The following is a 21,342-nucleotide window of genomic DNA, read 5'->3' as shown; positions in this document are numbered from 1 at the left end:
CTCCGTAATAGTGTTACATAGTGTTTAAGTTTTCAGTAGTTTCGGTCTATGATTTGTCATTGTGACACGCATGAACAGTGTGTAACGAACTCCCCATAACTTAAGTGCTGAAACCGTCATGATGAAATCTAACATTCCATTGAATGAATGAATGGGGCTAAAAAAAAGAACAGCGTTGCTATTGACAATCAGTACCAGAGCTCGATGTGATGAAGTCCCTTTTTTTTGGCCAATTGCACACCTTGTAAAAAAAAAAAAAAAAAAAAGATTCTAGGTGGAAAATGACTCCTTAGGTTAATGTATTTTCCAAGAGCTAAACCAAGTTACGAGTTAGCCAAATTTGAGTACAATTTACGCGCTATAAAAAAATTCCAATACATGCCACAAGAGGGAGCCAAACAAACCCTTTTCATTCAATTTAATACGCCGTGCTGTAATTCCAATGGGTTAGAGTAGCACGTGTTTTTTTTTGGGGTACAAAACATTAAAAAACTAAAATGAAGCTCCAAGAACACTCATTGGTGAAATAATCTTTATTGTATTCCATGTGATAGGCCTACACTTGTGTGCCTTTAACTCTCCTTTTTACACACCAGATAGTAATAGTATTCACACAACATTGCTAAACACGAGTAGACAGCATAGTTCAAGTGGACAGACACGATTCCGAAGAGCACAAAGCTGAGTATTAAGTTGTGGCAAGTCATAGAAGAGCTCTAAATCCATTTTTTTCCTTAAAATATCGACATATACTTTTAAAATCAGCGACAGCCAAGAAGGACCAATGTGTTCATTTACGCTATGGCTAAAGAATTGGTTTGTGGTTCACTCTGTGTGTTTGTGTGTGTGCAGCCTTTATGGCCTTGACTGTAAACAGTGTGACCAAGTCCTTTCTAGCTGTACGAGAATGCCATGAAGAAAGAGTGAGGCTACTCGGCAGACACGCAAATAAATAAAACTGCTTTTTGACATGCGCCTCAGCATTTGCACTTTTGGTCAAGCGAACAATTTTCATGTGTATGTCCAAGTTACTGAATAAATAATCACATAAAAACACCAGTCCTACACAAGCAATAAGAGCAATACAGCGAAGGATACTGCGACTAACGTGGCCTTTTTACAGCGGGAGTGTTAGTAAGCATTTTTTTTTTTTTTTTGGAGGACATGCTCTCGTCGACCGGCTCTAGAAAACAACGAGTCGAAGCCACCAACCTGTCTGCCGGCTTCCCTTTTCATCTATTTTACAATATTTGTGGCTTGATTCAGTGCACAACGTTGGTGAACAAAACAAGCAAGGCATCTGTGTCGTCGTCCGTAGAAATCCTGCATGGCGAGCATGCGCTGCGATGGAAGTGTGATAAACACAACGCGGAGGATCGATGGCATGGCAATTGTGTGGGAAAGTGTAACCTACAGAGTAACTAGTCCTCACGTCCTTGTTAGTATGGTGAAATTAGCATTTAGGTGCTTATGGGTGTTATCAGGACAGCTTGGGTTTACGTGAGATAGCTTTACTTTGACAAAATCGCTTGGTCTAAAGTGATGCACACGTACACAGTGCAATAAGATGTGGTGGAGAGTGAATCGCAGTTTGGGACTGCTTTGCTCACTCTGCGATTGGACGAAAAAAAAAAAAATCTCAAGTTTGTCAATACATTTTGCAGATCTTCAGACCATTAATCTGTTTACGCATTTATTCCATTTCTTTGATAGTCATCGTAAGATCAATCTAGTAGTATGCTCTGTCCTCACTAGTAAGACAATTCAGCGCACTAGTAAAACCATTGTCTGAGTAGTATTTTTTCCAGAACGACTGTCACTTTCGGCCTCCTAATAAGCAAATAGAACATACTAGTGAAGTACTGTGCTGCCTTACTAGGCCAAACAAGCATTATTAGGCACTAGTAGCCTTTTTCACCAGGATATTGAAAACTCCACAAGCTTTTGTCCAATATGTACTTGCATGCTCCGTCCTAACTAGTAAGACTAAATTTGGCATTCCAGTTAGGACAACTATGTTATTAGTGAGTCAAAACTGTGCACTAATTGACTAATAGTACTCCGACTGACTATGAATTTCTAGTCATTATCACCTAGTTTTTCACAGTGCAGCACAATAATTTATCAATAAGGTTTAGTTGCATACTAGTAGAGGAATAAAACACGACACAGTTGTTCTACTATATCAAATACATGCTCAAACGGTTTTGTGGAAAGCCATTTTTGCTTATATTTGATATACTAGTAGGATACTAGTGTGTGACACATGCCTACTAGTTCTACTGAGTAATGTTACTAGTGCAGTACAGTAGATTACTAATAAGGTTTAACTGGGACCAAGTAGGCTAAATGTGGCACTACTAGTGAAAAAAAACAAAAACATGACCAGTAACATAGTCACTCTATTAGTGTGCTAAATTGTCCTACTAGTGAGGATAAAGAGCAGAATAGTACATGGACCTTACGTTAGATAGAAAGGATATGGAATAAATGTCAAAGCTTAATCACACACCTAATGATGCCTCCTGCTGTGTTGTGTTAATATGTGGCAAAAATTTGAAGTGTGAAGTTTGTGTGACAATTAGTAAGATCCTGTCTTTACTTCCTTAAAATACATCAGTGAAGAAATAAGCAGCCATCTTAGAACTTCTCTATTGTAAAACTTGTAGAGTGACCTAAACAATCCGAAGCAGTTTTACGTGACAGCAATGACAAAAGAAACGTAAATAAAAAAATAGTCACAGCACAAAGACTCTGAGGTTGTGCGATAACCCAAAAAGCCGTTAGCTAAGTCAGTCTGCGCTTCTATGAATTTACTTTAATGCCATGCAAGTCATCAAACAGAAAACGCGCATTGGCTCACGTATCCCTTTGATTTCAACGTGGACTGTTTGGATTCAGTAACGCACATCCACGCGCTAACTCTCCAGTGTTTGTTCCCCGAGTGGCCACTGAGAGACAAGCTGTTGGTGGAGGGAGGTGGCGGGAGGGGGGTGGGAGTGGGCGGGCGGTGGTTGAGACAGGCTTGATGGGCTGGCTTTGAGTGTCGTGTACTAGCACGAGCAGCTGCTCTCGGTGACAGTCATCTCTGGCTGCTTCTCCAGTTTGATGTCGATCACTGAGGGGAGTTGGAGTTAAGCAATGTCCGCCGTAAGTTGGCTTTTTTTTTTTTTAAACGGATAAGAAAACATTATGTTCTACCAGGGGTTCTCAAAATGTTGAGGTCTATTAATACTAATTCAATTTCAGTTTTTCTAAATATTTTTTTTTGTAGAAGAGAATTTTTTGTCAAGATAAAATGTAATCTTACGATGATACAGTTGTAACTTTATCAAGGTAAAGTTGTAATATTATATTAAGATCAAAGTTCAACATAATAGTCATAGTTTGAATTTCATGAACAAAACTTCTAATATCACAAAATATTCAAGGTCCCCCTAATAATACTTACAGCAATTAAACATGACTACCATGTGTATTTATTGCCGTAATTACAAAACATCATTCATGGCAAATTATTTTGCCGACCGCCAAGGTGCAAATGTCAGACGCCAGTTTGAGAGCCACTGTCACTTTTAAAGGATACTGTCTTCTTTGCTTTTCTCCGCTGTGCTGTCCATTCCAGGTAATGCAGCCGCAACACGACGGAACAGCTGCAAAACAAAATACGCAAGAATTAGCTAAGAACAGGATGCAGAAATAAATATACCATAACCATAAAAAGCATTTCAAACCAAAACATATTCAGATTTTAGAGAAATGTATCACAGTTTAGTCAGGCAATGGGTTTAATAATAATAATAATAATATTGCCTTTATTAGTCCCACAATGGGGAAATTCGAGATTCGAACCCAGGCCTCCTGGGGAGACTGGGTCCTGAACGCGGCGCCTTAGACCACTCGGCCATCCTGGCAGCCACTCGGCCATCCTGTGGTTTACAGCAGTGGTCCCCAACCACCGGGCAGTGGGCCGGGAACGGGTCCATGGGCCACTTTGGATCAGGTCGCGGAAAAAAAACAAACTTGCAGTACTTGTGGTTTATTTATTATTTAAGGCTGATCAATGTCTTCCAAAGACGATGAAGATGTTAGTTTAGTATTATCTCTCTTTTATTATTATAACACTACTGCGGGCCGTCGCTGACGCCAACAACAGAGCAACAACCGTTTTTAGTCAAGAGTCACCGGGAACTTTCTCTCTCCCTCTCACATCTGACTCTTGACGCACGTCAAGATGCTAATTCTCTCGGTCGCATGATGCTAATGTTTAACCCACAAACTAGCAGACTACAATGCTCGCTCTGCACAATATGCGGCGAGCACTACCCCCCAACCGCCATCCCACCCCCGTTGGCGTTCTGCAAACGAACTTGTATGAACCGGTCCGCGGTGGAAAAAGGGTTGGAGACCACTGGTTTACAGAGTTGTTCGTTTATTGGGCAGTGACGTTATCCAAAATCTATATAGAAGCGAATCTCACGATAAAGCGGCGTAAAGTAATTAATAAATTCCCATTTTTTGAGGGATAAAAATTATGTAAGAATACTATATAGACCCATTTCAGTCCGTTAAAAAATATGAGTTAAGAAATAAAAAAAAAAGTTAAGTCGTTATTATGAGATACTTAGTCATAAAAAATGAGGAGAGGAGTCAGAATTATGTGATACTGAGTCGTAATACATACTTTATTATCTTAGTATTATGAGATGGTAATTTATAATTGCGATATTTTATAATTTTGATTTAGTATGTCATTGTTATCATTTTTAAAGTTGAAATCAACCCCAAAATAATTATTTGCAATAAAATGTTCTATGCGCCTTCACTAATCCAAATAATGACATTCTGATTAATATTGTGTTTGTGGAATACGAGTTAAGCAGCAAAAAAATCCACCCGTTTTTTTTGTGATCTCACTGGGCGGCCATTTTATCACTTATGTCGACTGAAAATGACATCAAAGTCTCTCAGGGCTCAGATAACGACCAATCATGGTTCTGCTTAAGAAAACAGGTGAGCTCGAGTTTGTGTTCCAGTTGAAGAAACTTTGATTTAGAGGACAACAAAGCCACCAGCAGAGAATTTGTGTTTATCGCAGGGAGAGTCAGTGAAAAGGGGAATAAAAGAGGAAAGTCGGAAGCTAAAGGGCAGAATCAGAATTTAGTTAGTGAGTAGCCAGAGAAAGCGGAATCTCTACCTGTTTGACATTGTAGCCAGTCTTTGCGCTGGTTTCAATGAACATGACATTGAGTTCCTTAGCTCTCTGCTCGCCTTCCTCCGTGGTGATCTGTCTGCTCGGGTGGAGGCCACACGGACCGAGAGGAAGATACGGGTAGGGAGAAACATTGCAAAGAAACCAGACCCAAAAGGAGAGGGCAGAGAGAAAAGAGAAGACGCTTGCTGAGTTTTTGTTTGAAAGGGAAGAGAGGTTAGTTTGAGTAGAACAGACAGAAAGCAAGCGCGAAGACGACGCTAAGCTGGCTTGCAGGAAAATGACTCATTGCATTGATTAAGTTGCGATCCAGGGAATGACTACATGGAGGAGTCGCTCTCCCTGACAATGAAAGACAACATGGCCGCTTTGCCAGCCACCACCAACCTGTTTGACGTTATAGCCAGCCTTGGCGCTGGTCTCTATGTACATCACATTGAGCTCTCGAGCTTTCCTCTCTGCCGCCTCAACAGAGACTTGTCTGCCCGTGGTCCCGGGAAAGGTGGTGGTGGAGGTGGTGGGGTGTAGGAAGGTGGTGGGTGGGGAGAAGACAAGGTGGAGAATCCAAAAAACATGCAAACACACACGCAGAAATGAAATCAAATCAAAATGATGTAATGAAACTGAGGAAATAACCCAAATCTGAAGCAAAGAAAAAAAACTGTGAACCCCCGTTTATCAAGGGGAATATGTTCCAGATCCACCCACAGTAGGTGAACGATTACAATATAGAGCAACTATTAAAAGAAGAAAGTTCTGTAGCTAATCCATTTGGTTTTCTTGGTAGTCACTGAGCGTCAGGGCGCATGCACAAGATTGCCCATATTTGGAAGTGGTTAGCTCCCAGCCTACCAGGAAGTAGCCTGGTGGCTTTTCCCATTTGTTTCAACATGACGTACTTTGTTCCAAAGCTTGGGACACCACATGTATCTTTACTCCATTTTCTCAATGCCGTTTACTGTACAAGTCAGCCAAGATCTTTTTCTTTTTGCACTCTGAAATCACGCCTTTGCTGTAGGAGCCGTCGTCTGACGTCACAGCGACGACGCTCTTGTATTGAACGTTTTTCAACCAATTGCCCACTAAGTGCAACATTAAATTTTGTTGTGTCTTTGCGCTGTCACAGCAAATGTGCTCATTGATGACATGCTGCTCTTTGCTAAGTGCAGTGTGAAAAGGATTTTCACACCTGTTCTGACACTCACATCAAGAAATGGGAAACGACAACTCCAGTTAGAGTTTACTGTAAAACTAATTACAATTAAATATCAACACCAACCAAACCATTTAATTTTATCTGGCAAAGGTCCGGTAGCTTAATGCTAATGTAAAATGCTAGACGGGCCAACAGGATTTAACGATGTTAAAGTAATCATAAATGCTATTTTAAAAACAAACGGCGCAGCAACACGTACAAAGCATACAACAAAAGTCACGGGCAAATATTCTCTTTGTTCCGCGGGAATGACAACTACTACTACGCAAAGGCATGCAACTCTGAATTCAGACTAGCTTGTATTCTGCAGAAAGCCATAAAAAAATAAAATAAAAAAAATAAAAAAAGAACAATAACTTATAAATCTATTATAACACAGGTGGGAAAAATCAACTGCGATATAACGGGGGTTCACTGTAAAAAGTACTGACTCATATTCAAAGTGGCAAATTATAAAGACAAACAAAGATGAATGAGGTGCACTTTCAGGGGGAAATGTGGGATTCGACGCTCTGGCAGAGGTTTCACAAAAATTAACAACAGTGGAGCCTCTGGGAATGAGCGTTCCGTGGTTTCTGCTTTTTATTTGACTTTGTGAGGTTTTATTTGCAATATTTGTTCCGAAACATGCACCAGCTTGAATTTGGTGGGTGTTGTTAAAATAAAAACATTTTTTATGGGACTTCACAGTAGACGAGCAGTGCTTCCTTATGGGGAAAAGTGTCTTCAATTCTGAACATAATGGAAGTTGAACGGAGTGTGCTTGACCAAAGGCTCCACCGCACATTATTTGAACCCAATGTAAAATAATAATTCTCACCAAGACTCTAATGAACAATGACAATAAAGGGCATTCTGATTCTAATGTTACGTCAACGCCATCCACACATACAACACAAGGTCATACCGTTTGTCGGCCAGGTCTGTTTTGTTCCCAACGAGCATGATAATGACATCACTTCCTCGCTCCGTCCGTACGTCATCGATCCACTTTGAGGTTTGTTGGAAGGAGTTGAGATCTGAAAGTAAAAGGAAATGACAGACGTCAGTACACGCACATAAGATGCATGTAGCCCTCTAAATATTTTAAAGCTGCTTTAAAGCAAATATTAGTTTCACATATGTCCGATTGGCTACTTGTGTTAGTGAGCAAAAGTATTCAGAGTTGGAAAATGGAAATGAAAAAGTTGGTTCTACAATTTCGGAAGAATTCCAAGCGACAATACACCAAGTGGACACAACATTAGGTACACCAGCAACATCAATCCGAGAGCTTTAAAAGGAGCTCATTTAGCAATATGTCTACCCTTGTGGTTGTAGTTTTCATTTGTGGAGAACTGCACTCGGTCAAATATTTTGGTTTCCTGATTTGAATGCATTATCACAAAAATAAGCATATCATTAAATGGATTTAATAATATGAATAAGCAGCATTGGACAGTTTCCAGAATTGTAAATACAGCCCTTCAATCGGATCCCACCGAAGTGGTGTTCACACATAGAAATGATCAGGCAACCTCTTCAACATTTACAGCTCGTGCTCAAAGTCAGAAAAGGCCCGATTATTAGTTGTGCTCGGACAACTGTCAGAGGCGACAATAAATCTGATCGTTGTGTGTGACCAGCGTAGATTTAGGTTGAAAAATGCAATCTTGTATCTGGCTTTGAGGCTCCACATTAATATACTGTAGGCCACAACAATTGTATTTTTCCCCCGTTATGTTCGATGTGGGTTGCCACAAAGAGAGGAAATTAGCTAGAATAAAGGCGGGAAAGTGGATCTCTTGAGGGGCGGTAATGATTGATCGCCCCATTCACTGACTGCATTAGTGCATTTCGACTTTCCTGTTTAGCTACCAGTGCATATGAAATTAAAAAGAGTTATCCAATATTCTGAATAAAAACACAATACAAGATAGTATGTAATGTTTTTACAGCTTGGTGGCATTACCAGTCGACTTAAGTTTGGCTCACTTTGAAGATCCATAAACGTATCTGCGACATTTGGACACCATGAGCCGGCAATTCAAATTCCGAATTGCAGCAAAACTGCTGGCTGCTGGCTTTTTAATGGCAACTGAGTTTGCAGATACAGTAAGTTAGCCTCTTCTCCAACTATTCTTTCTTTCTTCTTTGCATTTTCTGGTAGTCTGGATCGCCTGTGGCACTGTGCTGCCTCCACAGGTCAGTCTTGTTACTGTCACATCGTGGTAATTTTTGTGTTTGGTGTGCTGTGTTGGTCACCTGGAATAGTCCACGCACCATAACAGCAGTCAGTACCCACAGTGATTTTGTTTTCCATCGTGTGGTGGTGTATTATATTTTAAAAAACAGTAAAGATATTAAAAAATGTTATGCACGCATCTCACTTTCGATTGCACAGGTGTACCTAATGTATCTTAAGCGTCTCCCGGCACCTAAAAAGCAATGTTAGTGAACAGCCCTGACTCACTGGTGATGTCATACACAACCACAGCAATGGTAGAGTCACGGATGTAGCTGGGAATTAGGCTACGAAAGCGCTCCTGTCCAGCAGTGTCCCAAAGCTGGAGTCGCACCTGCGGGGTTGGAACGGTAGGGGAGGGAGATGGGAGATAAAGAGGGGGGGGGGGGCAGAATAAGAAAGGGGAGCTAGGAATAGAAGACTAACTGCAAGCCAAGCTTTTTTTTTAAATAAAGGAATGAAGGGAGAAATAATTGAAACGATGAAGTGGAGGTGAGCAGCTTAATGCAAGAAAAGAAAAAAAAAGGAGGCCCTGCTGAATCATTCTTGAGTCACATCCCATTCAGAGGATCTCAGCCCACAAGGAGACATCGGAAGAAATGTTGCATGATTCATTCCATCAGCCTCTTATTTTCAATGCAGCCTCTCATAAAAGAGCATCTAAAGAGCGTGGACACCCCGCTGGGCACTACCGGTGAAATGCTTTGCAGCCATGCTGCGAGACGCTCTCACTGTGGCGTCCAGTGGGGCTTCCACACCACCAAATGCTCTTGCATCGTATGCCCTTGCACGCGGTACTGTACAAGCAGAGGACAAGGAGGCGAGGCAAGGCCGTGATACCTACTGGCTATGTCATAAACCACAACTGCGGCGGCCGAGTCTCGGATGTAACTCGGGATGAGGCTGCGGAAACGCTCCTGTCCTGCCGTGTCCCAGAGCTGCAGCCGAATCTTTGAACGCCCGTGACACATATGCGCACGCGTAGGGAACAGGAGGGAGGGAATTCGTGACCCAAACAGAGGATGAAAAGGGAGGAAAAAAAAAAGGGAACTGAAAGTATGACCATGACTGATAAAAAAATTAATGTTGACACTGTAGGATTGGGTAAAAAAATGTGGAAATGATGGGTGCTATATATAATAAGCCAAAACATGCTTTAAGCATTCTAGGTTTAATAATCCTTTTAAAAATATTTAAGAACAGTATGGCTTACCGTACGATCTTCGAGGTACATGGTTTTTGACAAAAAGTCAATACCAATTGTTGCCTGCAAAACAATCACTGGATCAAAACTCTGACATCTCAGCAACAGGAGGCAACACAAAATGCAAACAAAAAAGCGTTACAAAAATGCATCGTTGCTCAGTCAGTGCTAAATATACCAATGTCATAAAGCATGATTCATCATAGTCAGTGCATTATTAAATCATTCCATTTTATTTTTAGTTGGCAATCAAAAAAGTGACTCATTGTTTTATTTGGGTTTAACTATAATAATAAAAAAAAAAACATTGACCAATTTAATGCTGGGATCCAAAATAGCAAATTTAAAAACAGGTCACAAGAAGGAGTTTGACTTTAAAATGTAATTGGCTGTGTTTATGTTTCACTGAGGTTTGCTCAAGAGCACAAGTGAAGATATTAGCTATGACCCGTCAAGCGAGACATAATATCCCCCCAAGAGCAGGCGTGGGCAAACTAAGGCCCGGGGGCCACATGCGGCCCATTACATGTTTTAATCCGGCCCGCCGAACTTGAAAAAATTAAATGAATAAACATTTGTTAATGTTTTATTTTCTAAATACTCTGGTGTGTCAAACCCAGATATTTTGTTGTAATGCTTTTGTTCATGTTCATTTAAAATTAAATGTATTTTTATTCTCATATGAGGTGAGGTTCCCAAAACACTCCATCCATCTGCTCCTGGTCCGGCACCTCTGTCAAATTTTAGAACCCATTGTGGCCCGCCAATCAAAAAGTTTGCCCACCCCTGCCCTAGAGGATAAAGAAGTTTTTGGAATCAAAATTCCTGTGGCCTCTGTGACGATATGTGATATCGAAGATGACAGGTGGGATAGCAAAATAATCAATGGCTTTTGTGTTTTGATTTTCAATTACCAATTGAAAATGAAAAGAACAAATAATACACAACTCTGAAACGCATGCAATCAGCAGCGCTTTGCTTTTACAGCTCAGCTCCATTGAGACCCTTTTTACACTGCTTGTAAAAGCTTTTTATGCGTCGCCATCCTGTATAAACGGCACGTCTAGCCTCCAATCGGTCGCATCGGCGTCGTAACAGAGGAGAGATGACATGTAAGAGTACTGCAGTAATTGTAGCTGTCCGCCAATTCTTCCAACTTATCCATTCTTTCCGATGGGAACATGTGTATCAAAATCACTGTCTTCCACTGTACTCAGCCACTGCTCGTATTTAATTACCTGATAGGTGTTGTCAAAGCTGTCATACATAAACCTGGTGATGAGCGAGGTCTTTCCCACTGTAACAAAGACGCAAGAGTTCAGTTGTAATTACGAAGAAACTCACACCAAATATGTCAGCAATGCATAGATGGGAGATAAGCACCAAAGTGAGTAAAAGCGTAGAACACAGCCCACCGTGTTGTATTACGCAGCGTGCAAAAGCTTGCCATAATTTTTCATTGACTTCTCCTCCAAGGAGCCATAAAAATGCTAACAATTTAACATCTTTATTAATGCCGCAATTATAGTGACTTTTTAAACTGTTACGGTTGCACTCCTCTGCACCTTCATTTCCCTAAACAGAAGACATACTTCGGATGTGGCACTTTGCCCACAAAAGAAAAGCGTGATTCTGTTTGTGCTTTGTTGAAATGTCAGAAAAACTGTTTGCACAATAGATAGCTAAGCAGTTTGTTTTGCATTTTTTATAGTACCCAATGTGAACCTAAAACAAAATTATGTATGTAATGTGCCCCTTTCGGTCTACTAGTGCATGTTTAAACCTGACTAGTAAACAACTGTGCTGCACGAGTAACATTATAAGGCCAAAAGGGAAGCAGAAGTATGTTGATAAGTTATTACTAGTAAGACAACAGTTGTTTTAATAGTGCACAGGATTATCTTACTCGTGAAGACAAAGAGTGTACTAATACGGTACATAGCTATGAAGGATATTGAATAAATGCTCCAAAGGTCATTTAGTTCATATGCTTGATAAAGAGGCTAAGAGTGAGTGACACGTCTACTAGTTGGGCCTCGTAATATTAGTAGTGCTACACTGTAGATTGTAATATTAGTAGTGCTACACTGTTGATTAACTTGATATCAAGGATAACGAATAATCTATCATCTTTCTGTAAATCAATTTACAACAGCATACTTTTAGGAATGCCACACATTTCTAGTGAGACAAAACTGCGCTGGTTGACAACTGGATGCTATTACCACTACTCGTGACACAACTGATGCACAGGTAGAGCAATTAAAAGTGTAATAGCAGCAATTGTATTCTAGTAGTGACATCACCCCCACTGCCAACTACTGACTTCCGCTACTGCATGTTGGTCCAAGTCGTACGACTAGTGTGCAAGATTGTCTTAATAGTGAGCCAAATGAGAGCACTAGTGCATGCACCTTAAATATGATATATTGAATAAAATGTTCAAAAGGCTTATTTAGTTAACATTCTTCATCGGAGTGTTACTAGTGCTTGCCATGCCGACTAGTTGAGCATAGTAAATGTTACTAGTACAGCATTGTAGCTTACTAGTAAGAATTGTGTACTCGTCACTCCACTTATAGTGGAAACGTCATTGGTTCGACACACTCGCTCTACTTGCGCACTGAATTGTCTTACCAGTTAAGTCAAAATGTGTACTAGTATGCGGAATTTTAAGAAGAGTTCAAGAATTCTGACTGAAGGCTCAATCGGTTTTTAATGGGACAAAGACGTGATTCACTGTTGTGAACTGTCGAGCCCACAAGCTGAGCTGGCAATATGGGTGGAGCCACTAAAATGGACGAAAAAAGACATTCAAATTGTCGCCAAATTGCCTTACAAGTTAGATTGTTTTGTGTTTCATGTCTGGCACATAAACACAGTTTATAACCATGTTAGAATAATCCGTTTATTTTCGTCTTTAATGTACAACTGTGTGAAATTGTCGAGGAAGGCCGGCTGGCTGGTCCTAACCTCGACTGGCCGACGTGGCTAAGCAAGGTCCAGCCGTTAAGGGAGGTAACAACGCGGGGTGTTTTTACACGGTTCCTTTCCTGCATGCAATATTATTTTACAGTATTCCGGTTTAATATCGCGGTGTCAATTCGGTATCTTGAGTGTCAATAAAAGAGAATTCCAGCTAAAAATGTACAGCTCGCATAGCAGAAAGTCAACAGCTACTAGCTACTGTTGGCTAACATTTCACATTCATTAATGTCAATGTAGACACGAATCACACACACCAAGACGCTTAATGTCCTCTTCACTCATTTGAAGGTAAGTCTGGATTATTAATTGGTACCACTGTTTAGTGATGTCATTTGAAATCACAGTTGGCTCAAATGTGAAAAGCGACTCGGTAGCTTTGAGTGTCCGATGACATCATCACAATTCGAGATAAACTTAAAATCAGACATTGCTGTCTCCTTCAAACCAATAAATGCACACATTTGGAATTGTTGCCGTGTATGACTACAGTTCATTTTCTCTCATTGGGCCGCAAGCTAACTCGACGAGCGAGTTAGCCGGCTGCTAGCATGAGTCTCCTCCACATTCCAGTTACCGATCACCAACTCTGGCAAACGGCGACCAAACTCACCGCTCTGCTCGCCTAGGAAGACGAGTTTAAACTTCCGTAGAGGGTTGCCGAACTCCCCGCCGCCGGTTGTTGTCGACATGTTGGCCCAAACCAAATAAGAAGCAGCTAACTATCCGGCTTTGGGTTGTGATGTGATGTCTAGACTCGAGAGAGGAGAGCAGGCACAGCACAGCAGTGGATCGTCATCCCCTCACTACAGCCCTCTGCTTTCGTTTTTTTTTAAACTCCCTCATACTTAACAAAGGTGAAACAGCGCAACCACGAGGTTTTGGAGAAGAATGGGCAACGCTTTCCTACCATTTGGAACGGCCGGAGGACGGGAAGTTTTTTTAAAGGACGGAGACAACTGTACAGATAATGAATGGATGGAATAAGCAAGGACGGAAGTGTTTTTTCGTCCAAACCTTTAATCGTCCTTAACCGGATCAAGTAGCCACAGAGGGCCAGGTCTAGGCAAGGGCAAGAGGGGGTCTGGCCCCCTCGAATAAATTTTGTGCCCCCGAACTAAATCCCACAAAATATATTATATTTGACATATTTTTCAAATTTTAGGGCTCTCTACTCCACTCCACTTCTTACTGTATCAATGTCTTGCTTGCCCCCTGAAATATAAAATATATCTAGTTGAATCTCGACTCTGCTCCATCTCCCCTTTTCGCTCTGCTCAGAGTTTCGGACTGCTGCCGTCTCGCTGTGAGTGATAGCTGTCTGCAGTGACTAGAGACCCAACTTCCAATCACGCAAATGAGCAATATGGAAATGAGCCAGTGTAAGTGTTTAACCTATTTATACACTTGTATGCTAAAACCTGTTCGGTAATTCTGATCAGTACATGCAGCAAAACTCACTGTGGAGATCTTCGTACCTTCCACGAACACACCAATGTCTAATTTTAAATATTCGTTACTTAACAGTGGGACAGAAGGGCAGAACAACTCACTCACCGACGTGTTTTTATAATTGGGCAGGTAAAAATGTGCGTATTTGTTTAGTTTTATGCTTAATTGGTTCGCAGACACTCCAAAGACCCAACTATTGTACAAAGTCACATGACCTTTAAAACAGTAGCTGTGTAGACAACAGAAAACAGGCAGCAAGATTGGTAATGGGGAAACTTTTGTTTTATTTCCTAAAATTGTCTCTCTAGAAAAACATCCGTGCATTCATTTCCACATGAGCGTTCACTCATCATATTTGTCTTTATGTGCTAAAGAACATATTTTGAAGTCACAACAATTTGAAACGAAAGTTCACATTCTGTACTAGGAGACATTTCCAGAATCAAAGTAACATTGAATGTGTTTATTTCTGTCCAAAGCTATCAAATGTCACGCAGATAAATACCTCTAGGAAAATACTGTATATGTGTGCGCAGGAAGTGAGGGCACAGTATCGTTTGTCCTTCACTGTTGTCGAGTTCCATTGTTGTTCTGCTGTTTGTATCTTGGCGACGTCTTATTCGTCCATTGGCTCGATGGCGACATCCGTTCTGTGATCACAATAATGGCATACTAAGCCTTTTTGGAGTCCACACCAAGGTACTGTAATTGTTAATCTGTCTACGCTTGAAATGTTTCAAGACGGTGCCCGTGTTGTTACGCTATCTACAAATTAAACTCTTGAAGCTGCGGGCATTTAAGCACAAAAGGTGCAGCAGCACATGGAGACAGACTATAAGAAAACTTTCACAAGTTCTTTCAACAAATGAGTAAGTATACTGCAGCTTACTGAGTCACTTGTGAAACCTATACACACCAGAGTAGGCACAATGTGGGCTGGAATGGAAAAATGGCATTTCCATTCATTCCAAAGGGGAAAGATGATTTGAGATGCAAGCGTTTTGAGTCACAAGCATCAAATACATTGAACTTGGAAACCAGGAATTGTAGAACTTGTGTTTATTACAAAAACCTGATGGGCAAATGAGACTCATTTTTGTGCTGTACATCGCAAAACACCTTTGCTAGTTGCCTCTCATATTGAGACTTTGTTACTGTTTTATAATCAACTGTAGTATGTTTATTTTTGGTCTTGTATGACCATTAAAAACATGAGCATCAACAGATTGGTCGCCAGATAGATTATCTAACTAATGAGTGCTGTGTTGTTAAACAGATAGATCGAAAATTGGATATTTGGCACTGTAGCAGAATGCACGACACCTATGATGACCTCACCTGAACTAAAGAGGCCTTTACTCCAATTGGCTGTGGTTCATAAAATGCACAAACACACAAGAGAAAATGTATCAAACAACGCATCGCAAGCATCAAAATACCGCGTGGACGTGTTCGGGATTAACTTACACTTCTGCCATGCGCAGCATTGGCAAAAAAAATCAGACAATGAATTGTGATGGATATGTATTTTAATGAGAAAATGGGAAGATTGAAGCTGAGCTCACCTGCTGGCTTTGGGGACATCAGCGTCAAAGGGAGCTCCACTGTGACGTCACTAGAAAACAAGTTATGTAAATCAGTAAAAATGCATATGCAAGTATTTATGTTCAGAAATGAAGCCGAGTTATATATATACCTTGATGTCAGGCCTCCCAGTAGGCTTTTGTGGAAACAAACAATCACATTTTCATAGTGAGGCACAGCCTTAATCAATTTACATCACAAACCATAAATTCTTACCCTCCTCCAGACACCATTAGGTTGACTTTGACTTTGTAGGATACGAGAATTCCTTGCATCTCCTTATTATCCTGACTCCTGCGGGAAGACAGAAATAGCTGACCTTTTACACCGTGAGGATTTACTCTTAAGACCCGATAAGTGGATGACACAAGGTGGCGTTGTATCACCGCCACCCAATAAGAGGATGAAAAGACTGTCCTGAGCTCAGCGTAATCCCTCAGCCCAAAGCTCTGTGATGTGGCTTACAAGGTAGTGGACGCCAGGTTTGTGTCCTCGTCTTTTAGCCGTCCGTCCACTGACAGTCCTCGCTTCTCCTTGTTGTTGGACAGCAGTGGGGTCACTTTGAAGGATTTCTCCAATGTGGAGTTGGCGTTAATTGTCTCCCTGTGTGTTTGAAAAGTGGAGCACAGTGTAGGATAAACATAGGATGTGGATAAAACGATATTTTCATTTTAAGATGTGATGGGATTGCGTGAGCAAGCTTTACCCAAAGTCCTCTATGCAGACTGGCTTTGTGTAAGTGTCAGAAGAATACAGCACCACATTTGTCAGCTGCTCAACTAAAAAAAAAAAAACCCAAAAAAACGCAAAACATAAATTTATGATTATTGTCCCTGGGCTTTCTTGCCTTTCCTTCAAGGATCAAATTCAATTTTTTTTCTTAAACCAATATTTTGCCTGGTTAGGCAATCAAGAACAGTTTAGGATTGGCAATGCCGACCTGGCTGCAGAATAAAACAAAGCAAAAATAAATGCATGTGATATAATCAGATATTTACATTATGTTAAATGATAGAACATGTTGAATGAAAGATACATCCTCAACTTTTTGAACAATCATAGTGGAATAAATGCGCTGTTTTGTGACAGCGTGTTCTAGTCGTTTGTGGCAAGACATTGAACAGATCGACCAAAAGTAGAGCAGACATTGATCACAGAGTCGTCAATAAAACTGCTGCATCGGCAATTGTGGGTGATGGTTGGAGTCCAATGCGTGTTTAGGCTTAACAAATTCCTTCTCCTCACCTATGACTTGGATTTTCTTCACAACTTTAGTGGTTTCATTGTTGATTTTTACATTAACAGTGATGGGATCTCCGTGGTAATAGACCTGTAAACAGAAACACCATCAGATTTATGAACACCCTGACTGAATGTTCTCATCAGGTTCAGGTGTTCAAATCATTTGCAGCCACCTCTTTGTCAAGGGAGCCTTCCAGGTGAATGGGTTTGTCCGACATCATGAACTGCTTGGTGATATCCGCCCTCGGTCCGGCGTTGTTTTTGGCTGGTGCAAACTGGATTTTTCGAATCATCAACCGACAGGTGTCCCTATGGCAGATGTAGTTCTCTTTAATTTATCACAATCCTGTCTTGATTGGGCAACTCCGGGCATACGTACTTCTTCTCAATGGTTTCATTAGCATTGTTTGCTTCGTTGGCCATGTACGCTTTGACCTCAAAGTCCACCCCGCAAGCCTGAAAGGGAGGAAGTCGGAGTGAAGTTTGAAACGGGGAATGCCAGTGAAAACCAAGACGTCAACTTCAGTACCTTGCCGGCATCATTCGGCCCAGGTTGTAAGGCAACGGAGCAGGGGAGGTTGGTTGGCATCTGAAACCAAGAAGAACAAGACACGTCAAGACGATGACGAAATTAAGTTGTGATTGACGGTTTACGAGAGTAAAATGCACCGTCACCTGGAAGGCGAAGGGACACCCTTGCTCTCCGACTTTCTTCAGGAGGGATTCCTGCATTGGTGATTTTGTTGCATTGCCTTCTGTGGGCGGATACACCTGAACGCGATTTATCCAGATGTCTTTCCTGCAGGACAGCCCAATCACGTCCAAGTCTTCACTTCCGTAGCGGAAGGCACAAGCAAGGTATACGAATACTACAAAAGAGAGACACACAATCTAGAGCGCCGCTTCTGGAAGTACGGCCCGTCGTAATGAAGTACCTTTTTTGCCATCGAGTCCAGAGGGATCCACTTTAACAACTCCGTCTGGGATTGAGAAAAGATGAACTGACATTAGACTCCAGGGAGGTAAAGTGACCCCGTACAAACTTTGACACCCACCAACCACTTCCACCGAATCCACATTGTCCACAAAGTCTCTCTTCCCCAAGTACAAGGCAATCTGAGGGAAATGGAAAAACAAAAGTTCCTACTCTACTAGGTCGCAAGACTTTTCAGGTTATTTTAAGGAGCTGCAAAAGTGCAACGGCACTTCTCCTATCCCCAAGAGTGCTCAGTAATAATTATCTGACAGAGGCCACTTACATGTCCGTTGCCGCTGGTCTTCTTGAAAACTCTGGAGCAGAAGGAAACAGAGTTATTCAAAACACTTTTATAACGACCAATGCAATCCTTTAAATCATTTGTCTTCAAATCATTGTGCAGAGCTATCTTGTTTTAATGGAAATTGAATACCCGTTTTTTTTTGTTTTTTTATTATTATTCCTCAATATCACCCTACTATAAAGATTATGACATAACCTTACAAGGCAATCTTTTGTGCGCGGTCTTCTTGTCTGTTGTGTGCCGTTTAATCGAGTTAAAACTTTTCCCGCTGTATTGTAAACATGTCCGGTGAAATCAATCAAATGGCCACAATCCAACGTAATCAGGATTAATCCATATTCGAGAGCACCAGGGTGTTAGATTGGCAACACAGAGGTGTTTAATCCTGGAACAGATCCGCTTATTCTTGTGAAGGAATTTCTGATTCAATTGCAGTAACATCCACGAGTCAACATGTTAATCTGAAAACAGATCTTGGATGAAGCTTACTTGGTTTGCTTTCAACCCTTTTTTACAGACAATGTTTTCATACTGGAAACCTATATCGCATTATATTTGTGTCCATTCCCAAAGGGTCATGTAATTTACCATGTTTGGTTCCTTTGAGGTGTGTAACAAAAATAACAATTTAAATCGGAAAATGATTTTGCTTTTGCACCCCATCTATCAAGATATCAAATTCTTTTACGAGAGATGTGAACCAGATACAAATCAGTCTGATCTTGTAGATGATTTGTCGTTTCTTTGATTTTAGTGAACTAAAATTACTTTGGGTTTTGGAGATCTTTTACATGTTGCTTATTGACGAAATCTACAGCCATATATTGAATCAAATCAATTCCACTGAATCAAACCAAATTCAATCGTTACATTTTCAAATCGTTATATCCTTGAATCTTATCGCAGCCCATATATCACGAATCGTGTCGAATCGTCTTCTGAGGAGAGTTGCGCACCCCTAGTTCCTTTAATTAAACGGTATGCATCATTAAACTGGATGAGCGGCTGGTAAAAATGTCTCAAGCAATGCAATATATTAAGAAGATAATCATGACCATTAGCATTAGCAAAAAAACTTACTTTGACATGTTGAAGGTGAAAAAAAAAACAGTCTGTACATGGAAAAAAAGATGGTATCAAATATCAGTCTCTCCCACATTATGACATTTAATGATCATTTCCTCATCGCAGCGCTTCACTCACCGCTGTCAGTCTTCTCCTCTGTCGTCGTCTGTTAACAGTGTGCAAGTGTGAGTCGGTCACTCCCTGCCTGTCGCCTTTATAGTTTGACCTCTGACCTCCACAGCCCTCTCGTCAGCTTAAAGCGTGTTTTAAAGAAGGTTGTTTTCGACTAAATCTGATTAATTGATTACAACGCTGCGGTTTTGGTGCTCGCTGGGTGTAAAAATAATTTACGAGTTATGTGACTTCCAAAGAAAAGGCCCTGCCTGGACTTTCCTTTTGGTTAACAGCCAATTCCTCTTCTTAAGATGTTGGTTACCTGGTTATGGCTGGGATTTTCTGAAGCTTAATTGTGCTGCTCAATTCTATGGCACACATTTTAAATTATTCTGTCATTATTTCTCAATAACGATAACAATAATGCAAGAAAAAAAATACTCTGAGATCATTTATAGATGTAATTCTAATCCTCGCATTTATTGAGGACTTTTTAAGCGCTACGAGCGCTTACCCTTCAAAGATTGTGACTGGAATAAGGACTTCTTTTAAGAGCGGTATTAGGTGGATTTGGTTGTTATGCCAGCCAAAGCAACAGATGGCTTCTTGACCAAGCTGCGGACAATCTGTGCCCATATTTAAAGAAATAAATGCTCTGTACCGAGACTCTGCAACTCATATAATTCAGTCTGCAATATTTTCATTCCACAACGCCGCAATTGATGGTGTTTGACGTTCATCACGAGGGAATCAAAGAGCCACAATGTAAATAAAATATGATAATGCTTTGAGATGGAAGTTGTAGCGGCTATTTTTGATTTCTTTAGTTGCTTATTATTTTCGTTGTTCAACCTCTTCACGTAATGACGGACAAAAAACAACTTTTTACGCGTGAACAAACACTGATGGTCGCAGCACGGTAAAAAGACCGTGTTGCTCCTCCGCCATCGTTTTTATTTCTTTTCCGACAAAACAACACTTTCTTCTTCGTGGAAAAACAGTAAATAAAGAATTGCGCCCTCTACAGTTGACACATTTCAATCCAAAAATCTAAATAATTAAAAAGACAAAAAAAATGTATAATTTCTTATCACAAACATACAAATAGCAAAATATAAGTAAATATTTGCAATTATTATCCATAAAAATAGATATATTTGTGAAATGCCGCTTACAGAAGTCATCGTGTTAAAAATGCCCAAATCAATTGTTTTTCCTTTCTCCGTCCTAATATATGACATTTTTTCAAATTTTATTTTTAGAGTACAAGTCTGATAGCATAAATCTATACATGAAACCTCCCACAAACACTGAAATTTAAATTGTGTTGAATTTGTCTGATCATCAAACCAGTGTTTAACACAAATGTAATAATTAGTTGTTGTCTTGATGTAGGCACAATATACCGTTGTGATTTGCGAAATCATTCGATTTGATAGCTACATATCAGTAGGGCCCATTTTCGCCTCTTGTGATCCGCCCGTGCATCAGCTGTTTTACTTGGCGCAAGGCCGCTGGGGTAAATCTGTGGGTGGATCGGTGCCGGATTTTCACACTTATTCAGCCAAGTGTAATGGATTGATTAATGACTGAGGTGGATTGCGTGGAAGATTTTAACACCCTGACAGTCGAAGATAATGAAAATGTTGGCCACCATTCCGCTGATTTGCAGCAACAAGGCTTGCGAGCTGCTTGAAGTGAGAAACATACAGTGGAGCAGGGTCGTTTGAACTGCTCACCATATATGCGATCCAAATCTTCAAG

At 40.7% G+C, this 21,342-nt stretch overlaps 3 protein-coding genes across 8 annotated transcripts in view; 1 reads left to right on the top strand and 2 right to left on the bottom strand.

Annotated features, from left to right (window-relative positions):
* Positions 1–518: 518 nt before the first annotated feature.
* Positions 519–13,764, bottom strand: rab41 (RAB41, member RAS oncogene family). Of its 4 annotated transcripts, none has more exons than XM_088294063.1 (8): positions 13,455–13,764; positions 11,095–11,153; positions 9,866–9,919; positions 9,497–9,602; positions 7,336–7,447; positions 5,600–5,693; positions 3,587–3,653; positions 519–3,118 (listed from the first exon to the last, which is right to left on the bottom strand). In XM_088294063.1, the coding sequence occupies exons 1-8, from the start codon at positions 13,531–13,533 to the stop codon at positions 3,054–3,056; spliced, it is 636 nt and encodes a 211-aa protein (XP_088150189.1). In that variant the 5' UTR covers positions 13,534–13,764; the 3' UTR covers positions 519–3,053. The 4 variants fall into 4 exon arrangements, with proteins under 4 accessions (XP_088150189.1, XP_088150188.1, XP_088150187.1 ...); XM_088294062.1 differs by lacking the exon at positions 5,600–5,693 and adding an exon at positions 5,198–5,291 and having other exon boundaries at positions 13,455–13,763; XM_088294061.1 differs by lacking the exon at positions 9,497–9,602 and adding an exon at positions 8,881–8,986 and having other exon boundaries at positions 13,455–13,754.
* Positions 13,649–21,342, top strand: part of inppl1b (inositol polyphosphate phosphatase-like 1b) — a 33,915-nt gene continuing 26,221 nt past the window's right edge. Inside the window, exon 1 of the mRNA XM_088294057.1 lies at positions 13,649–14,223. The gene's annotated coding sequence lies outside the window, so the exon portion shown is untranslated. The remainder of the gene's footprint in view (positions 14,224–21,342) is intronic.
* arr3b (arrestin 3b, retinal (X-arrestin)) lies at positions 14,558–19,714 on the bottom strand. Of its 3 annotated transcripts, none has more exons than XM_088294058.1 (17): positions 19,603–19,714; positions 19,480–19,511; positions 18,379–18,409; positions 18,175–18,235; positions 18,055–18,099; positions 17,795–17,988; positions 17,649–17,708; positions 17,499–17,575; positions 17,293–17,428; positions 17,123–17,207; positions 16,584–16,656; positions 16,343–16,480; positions 16,094–16,171; positions 15,990–16,013; positions 15,761–15,908; positions 15,632–15,661; positions 14,558–14,943 (listed from the first exon to the last, which is right to left on the bottom strand). In XM_088294058.1, exons 2-17 carry the CDS (start codon positions 19,485–19,487, stop codon positions 14,776–14,778), a joined length of 1,356 nt encoding a protein of 451 aa, XP_088150184.1. In that variant the 5' UTR covers positions 19,488–19,511; positions 19,603–19,714; the 3' UTR covers positions 14,558–14,775. The 3 variants fall into 3 exon arrangements, 2 of the variants coding, with proteins under 2 accessions (XP_088150184.1, XP_088150185.1); XM_088294059.1 differs by having other exon boundaries at positions 15,859–15,908; positions 19,603–19,712; XR_015842883.1 differs by having other exon boundaries at positions 14,742–14,943; positions 15,632–15,764; positions 15,859–15,908; positions 19,603–19,711.

This window comes from Idiotropiscis lumnitzeri, chromosome 4 (assembly GCF_059441095.1).
Source record: "Idiotropiscis lumnitzeri isolate Australia: NSW breed Sydney's pygmy pipehorse chromosome 4, RoL_Ilum_1.0, whole genome shotgun sequence".
Classification (NCBI taxonomy): Eukaryota; Metazoa; Chordata; class Actinopteri; order Syngnathiformes; family Syngnathidae; genus Idiotropiscis; species Idiotropiscis lumnitzeri.
The sequence above is the reverse complement of the archived record's forward strand: the minus strand, read 5'-3'. Positions and strand labels throughout refer to the sequence as shown.